At 28.0% G+C, this 6,923-nt stretch overlaps 1 protein-coding gene across 1 annotated transcript in view; it reads left to right on the forward strand.

Annotated features, from left to right (window-relative positions):
* LOC100158695 (leucine-rich repeat-containing protein 15) overlaps positions 1-4,282 on the forward strand; it is a 17,203-nt gene extending 12,921 nt beyond the window's left edge. The window contains exon 19 of the mRNA XM_016802919.2: positions 4,185-4,282. Coding sequence (XP_016658408.1) covers positions 4,185-4,207 — 23 coding nt within the window. The 3' untranslated portion in view covers positions 4,208-4,282. The remainder of the gene's footprint in view (positions 1-4,184) is intronic.
* Positions 4,283-6,923: the final 2,641 nt, after the last annotated feature.

A 6,923-nucleotide genomic window follows, 5' to 3' on the forward strand; every position in this document is an offset into this window, starting at 1 on the left:
TAAAAATTGTGCGAATGTATTTTAATATTTTCAAGTGCAGTTATAAAAATATATCAGGACTCGAGTATTAAATTGTCATGCTTTTTTAACGATCAAATAACATTTTACTGATATGTATAAAAAAAAAAATAATGGAAATATAAACAACCAGTGAAAATTTCATGTATCTACAGTCATTAGTTTTAAAGTTACACCAAAATCCAAAATCAATTTTCTCGAAAACAGGTTTTGCGTAAAAATTCCCGTTTTTCCTTAATTTTTCTTTTGTTTTTCACGGCGCTTTTGAAAACTATTGGAAAAATTTTACTTTTGACCCCCCAAAGTACCAACTAGATTCACTTTCCTATCAGAAAAGGTACTGTTGAAGAAAATCCAAGCACTTTTACTGTTCTAAAAGGTGATGACAGACACAAAAATAAATAAAAAATAAATAAAAAAAGGTGGGTAAGTGGATGTCGCTCTGCTGTACAGTAGGTTACAAGTGGGTCACTGTATAATGGATAGTATTAAATTTGAATTCAATGATATAATATCACTGTATAAGAAAAACGATTCTGAGCGGAGACGGTTTGTCAGTCTAGATATTAGACATACATATTATAAGTATACTTATCTATAGTATTATTAATAATTTTCAAATTATTCATATCAAAATATCCATTAGGTAACGCGTTATACATCAACAACAAACCGTGGTGCTATCATAGATATATAATAGTATGCGTTCTATCGTATCTGGTCTCAGCACCAGTTATTGGATCAATGAAATTTTCTGAATGATTAACCGTTTTGTGGATAAACCCATGTTCATTTAAAGTAGAATACGCACGCTATTTATCGGAATATATAGTAGTACCTTGTTCAACTTAATTTAATATAATTGGTAGTAAGGTATTTCGATCACGCTTTTCAACTTTAAAAAAACGTCTCTGTAAAATGGTATCATGCTTACAACACAAACCAAAAATCCACGGCCCTTGAATTCGTTGTCCATAATTTTGATTATTTATTACTTCGTCTTCATCTGAAATCCCTTCATTTTCATCAGACATTTCCTCGGGTTTGCGATCTCCAAGACGGAATCTTCCACGATTATATTTCCTTTTACCTTGGAACAAAGATTCGTCTATTTGCACAACTAGGCCAGGACCTCCCATTTTTTTACGTTTTTGAAATTTAGCTACTGCTACGTCTCGACATAAATTATACCAGTCAACTATAGTTGGTCTTGATCTCTTCGTAAACGCCTCGGCTTGTGTTACCTTTATTTGAAATACCCAATACCAAACAAGTTCTACGATATCGCACAAACTTAAGCCACTGTTACACTTCCCATTTTTATCCTTTTACGTAAAAAAGTTGTTGTTCTTGACGTCCATTTCCCCAGCCCCCCCAATATAAAAATTTCGAATTTTAACAAAACATTACGTTTGTAAGTCGTTTGTAAAGGTTTGTAAAAACAAAATTTTCGTTTGTAAAGAAAAACTTAAAAAAATATTAAAAAATCAAAAAGGGGGGACTTATTTTGGATTGTCATATTATTGTAACACACCAGCATGGTGTCTTGAAGCAGAATGTTACGGCCAGGGGGCCCATAACCACCAGTGTTGGGTAGTAACGTAACGAAGGTAACGGCATTAGTTTGCTTGTAACGCGTTACGTAATTTTATTAGAATTATTTCCAAGTAACGAAAATGTAATGAAAATTACTTTTGAAAAGTAATTTCTATAGAATATGCATTACAGTTTCGAATTATTAAGTACCAACCTATCTATCTATTTAAATATTTTAATTTATCATAAAAATGTATATTTTGTAGCTCTATACTCTAAGTTTCAAATTTCTGGTGAATGTAATATTTTATTTTTGGTCAATGAGTTTAAAACTTTTTAATCTGCAATTGAATTGAAAATGTTCATTATTAATTCAACACACAAAGAAGACATTGATCAGAATAAAATGTTAATTTTATATAAGACTTTTGAAGTACCAGACGCTTAAAAATTCCATCTAATTGGCTAATAAATGTATGCCTTATAAGTTGTTCTCGAGTACCTAAGTTCGGCAAATCATTTATATATATGTATATATATGATCCTAACCAAAAAATGGAGAAAATAGTCTACCAAGAAAAAAATAGGTCCATCTGTTTAGGAGGAGTTCAGTGGCACACGCGGAGAGAAGTAATATTTATTATATAAAGATTAATTATAGACATAGCTATATCGTATTGATATATCATAATATTATATTGTGGATATTAGTTATAAAAAAATAAAATATTTTTTATGATTTGATTTAATATTGTAGTCCTCTATTTTAAATTTGGTCAATATCAGTCTTTGATGTGTTAAACATATTATGTTATGTTTAAATTAACAGAGTTTAACATACGGCAAATCTATGGGCATTGTTTAATTTGTCACGGTCAATGACTTGTAGGATCAGATAGTTACATTTATTTGGTTATGATTCTAAAAAATATTTTGATAAACAAAAAAGTTTCGAATAAAAGCATATTATCTAGGTACCTATGTAATTTTCACTTTATTACTATAATTATTGTGTCGTGTAATGTAGCAACAATATAATTATTCAACTAGATACATAGGTTATCAATATTAATAAAATAATCAACAACCTCGGCTAGTTGAAATTTAAAATTGGACTGTATTATAAAACTCAAATATTCCATCACAGCATGTCTGACATTTTACTAAAATATATCTTACAAATCAATAGGGAGATGTAGCTTGATATAACCGTTATGAAAATGAATAATAAATTACATAATTTAATAATATTATAATCATAAGAAGTATTCCATTAGTTGTCTAATTTTTATGTATTTATAATTACATTATTAAAGGCCATATATATTATATCAGGGTATGATTTGACGATATTAGAGGATAATAACTTACACAAAGTAATGTTTTATGGAAAATATAAAGTGGTGACTCGCTTTAAAAATGTGGAAAATAAAGAAGTTAGTTGCGTGATGTTTGAAACTAATTTAATATGACCATGGGAAAAACCAATTTAATTAAATTAATGCAAACTGATAATACTGGGTATTGATTTGTTGTAAAAAATAAAAGGATAGATGTACTATATTATATTTTCTTTTCTGTATACAAATATTGTTAAGTTCTGCTCGTAGCTGACCTAACCTAACCTAACCTAATCTAACCTATAGAAACTAATAAATATAATGATTAGTTTTCCTCAACATCAATTTCGTTATTTAGTTGTTTTTTAAACGTTATCGTTTTTAAATAGGTACGCATTTTCACAAAATGTATATTTTATTAGCTTAGTAGGATGTTATAGTTTCCAAAATTAATATATAAAATATTTAATATCATTGTATTATTTTTGTATAATATAATTTTTACTTATAATTAATATATTAAAGAATTACAAAAAATAACAAAAATCGTTGTGCAATGCATACTACTGGGAATTTTAACCTGTTTAGTGGACCAACTACATTCACTTTACCATCTAATAAGATACTGATATACTGCAGTCTTCTTTTGACTGGTACTTTTACCGTGTACACACAAAAAAAAAGTCAGCTCGGTTATCTGTGATGGTTAAAATAACGCGTTCGCGTAACCATACAACGCTTAGTTTTTCAAATTTTTAATATTGTGAGACAGATTTTGTATGAGTTGTTGCAACGAATTTGTCAATACGGCTAGATTAGTTATATATTATATAATACTATTTATAATTAACTCATTATTTATCATTCAATTTAAAATTGGAAATTTACAATTTCCGGACTGACTATATCAGCTTAATAACAGTTTTCCTGTTATAATTTAATTGTACAAATATGCATCCGCAAATATTTAGAGGTTACAGCTCAAGAATATAAATATCAATATCATGGTTGTTATTTAGTGTCACTGTTGAAAGCGTATGAAACATTATAGAATAATTGTTGAAATCCTAGGAAAAATGTTGATCAAAACGTTGGGACTTATTTTATTCTTTTCATCGTCTCAATCCAAAAACATTTTTATGCCAAACTTGCCTTTTGTAAATTAATAATTTGCCTTATTTATTATATAATATAATACATTATTTCTTCGATTAACATTGATGTGCATAGTAAATACAATATATTATTTCTAAATAATAATATTATATATATTTATTATTTTTATAACAGGGAGAATATCGTTTGATTATTGATAAATTATATCAGTGTGGATCAAGTACAAACCATACAATTAAATTAAATATCTTTTCTAGTAAAAAGACATCCAATATAACTGAAATGAAAGGGAATATAACGTTGTTAAAACCTTACGACGATAATCTTACAGTAAGTATATTGTTTAATTTAATATTTAGTAAAATACAGTGAAACTTACATATTATAATGCATACACAAAGACAACAACAAATATTCTTCATTCAGAGAATGTTCTTAAATAGAATCTGTGTATGTATAATAGTAGAAGGTTCGACTAAAGAGCACTAAGAGTATTTGTAATAGGGTCTAACCCTAAAACTGGGAAAGCATTAGCATGGCATCAAAATGGTTTCGCTAAATGACAATTTACTATACGACCTAATCTAACCTAACCAAACGACCAATCCACAACGCAATAAACAAGATCCGTGCTTATATGAGAACTGGCTGTACAATAATTTGTTGAATGTTGAGACGACAAACAAAAAAATTAACATATAACCAACGTTCTGTATATTTGAATCACGAGATCTAGTACTGCTGTACTTGAGCCAACCCGGTCGCGCTGTTTGCGTTCAGTAGTGGTGATTAGAGATAAGATAGTCAGGCCACTATAGTGGTTGTACATTGCACTTGCTACTAATGCAGGCTGCGTCACTTCTTTATATAATACAGCTTACAGATAAGAATGGTTGGACTGAGAGGCTTATATAATATAATTCAAAATTTTTTTTTGGTTGTTTGTGGGGGGGCTTAATGTTTAAATCCCCCCCCCCCCCACAGACATGAACAAACTACGCCACTTTACTAGTCACTACTAAAAGAAAACAATTTACCGGTGTCAAACCGATTGATCTAAAATTTGTTAAAGCAATGTTATGAGATATATTGACATTTATATTGACATTGCAATAAGGGCAGCAGTAATAATTAATATTATTGAGAACGAATATGGGCAAAAACTGATACGTAATGACAAAACTTTGGCTTGTTTGACGCGCAAATCATTTGTTTTATCACAAAATAAGTGACTAAAGTTTCCAATTTCTGCTGAATGTAATATTTTATTTCTGGTCAATGAGTTTAAAACTTTTTAATCTCCAATTGAATTAAAAATGTTCATTATTAATTCAACACAAGTGCAACAATTATATATTATTATTATTATTATTATTTCATAGCTTGATATGAACGTGTCGACTTGGGGTTCAACTGGAGGTTGGATACCAAATCATTATATTCTCATAAGAAAAAAGGCATGCAGTAGTTTAAGAAATCTTTATGGAAATGCATGGTTTACATTACTCAATGCTTTTAACGTTCCAACTGATAGATGTCCAATACCAGTGGTAATATATGAAACCATTATAAATAATGATATGATTTTATAGTAACCATAATGGATAAACGATATTTGATGACCCAAAAATGGTTAAATTAATATTAAAATTAATCAACATATTATAAAGATATTTTTGGAATATTTTATAGATTCTATAAAATAATTCTTCTATAATATAGAAGATAAATAATACTATACGAAATAATAATGTGTGCCATTCATTATCTAATTATTATGTATTTATAATTCATCACTAAATTTTAACAGGGCACATATATTACATCAGGGTATGAATTGACGAAATTCGAAGATATGAATTTGCCCAAAGTAAGTTTTTATGGAAAATATAAAGTAGTGGGCCGCATTAAAAATGTTGAAAATAAAGATGTTTGTTGCATTGTTGTGGAAACAAATTTTATACGACCATGGGAAACATTAATTCAATAAAATTATTACAAACTAATAATACTTGTTATTAATTTCCTTTAAAAAATATAAAGGATAGGGGTACTATATTATAATTTCTTTAGTTTATAGAAATATTGTTAAGCTCTGTTTACAGTTGTTATTATCTGTAGAAACTAATAAATATAATGATAAGTTTTTGTTAACATCTATTTCATTATTTTGTTGTGTTTTTAATATGATTGTAAAAAAAGTTATTGTTTTTAAATATCTTAAATATAATGATTAACTTGGTATGTATTTATATTATTCATTAGTAAGTATATTTGATGATATTATTGGGAATAAAGTAATTTAAATGTAACCTATTTACCTTGTTTTAAATTTTAAATGCTTATGAAAAAAATTGTGCCTATGATTTTTATCCTTCCAGCGGGTGCGCAGCTGTAAATAATACAACAGTTTTATATTGATTTGTTCAACTTACATTCTATTTTTAACTTATCGACGGTCATGGGAAACCTTAGGAACGTGGAAATGGTTTTTCAGTGTGATTATTTTATAATATTATATTTATATTGTTATAACATATAACTTATTATTAATACGGTAACCGGTAAGTTGAATTAATATATTATAAAATTACAAAAAATAACTAAAATCGTACGTGTATTACATACTACTGAGAATTTTACCCAGTTCGATGGACCAACTACATTCACTTTGCCATCGAATAAGATACTGAGGTTGAAAATGTAATCATTATTTCACTACTTACCGTGTACAGTGTACTTTATAAATAAAAACACGCATTATGGTAAAATTAATGCATTCATATCTCCACTCAGAATCTCAAATACGATACTGTAAAAACGAGATGTTTATACAAAATTTTGGATTTTTTGTGTAATATCAAAATAAATAAATGTATATACATGAAATTTTCACGGATTGTTCATATTTTC

Source organism: Acyrthosiphon pisum, chromosome A2 (genome assembly GCF_005508785.2).
Source record: "Acyrthosiphon pisum isolate AL4f chromosome A2, pea_aphid_22Mar2018_4r6ur, whole genome shotgun sequence".
Taxonomy (NCBI): Eukaryota; Metazoa; Arthropoda; class Insecta; order Hemiptera; family Aphididae; genus Acyrthosiphon; species Acyrthosiphon pisum.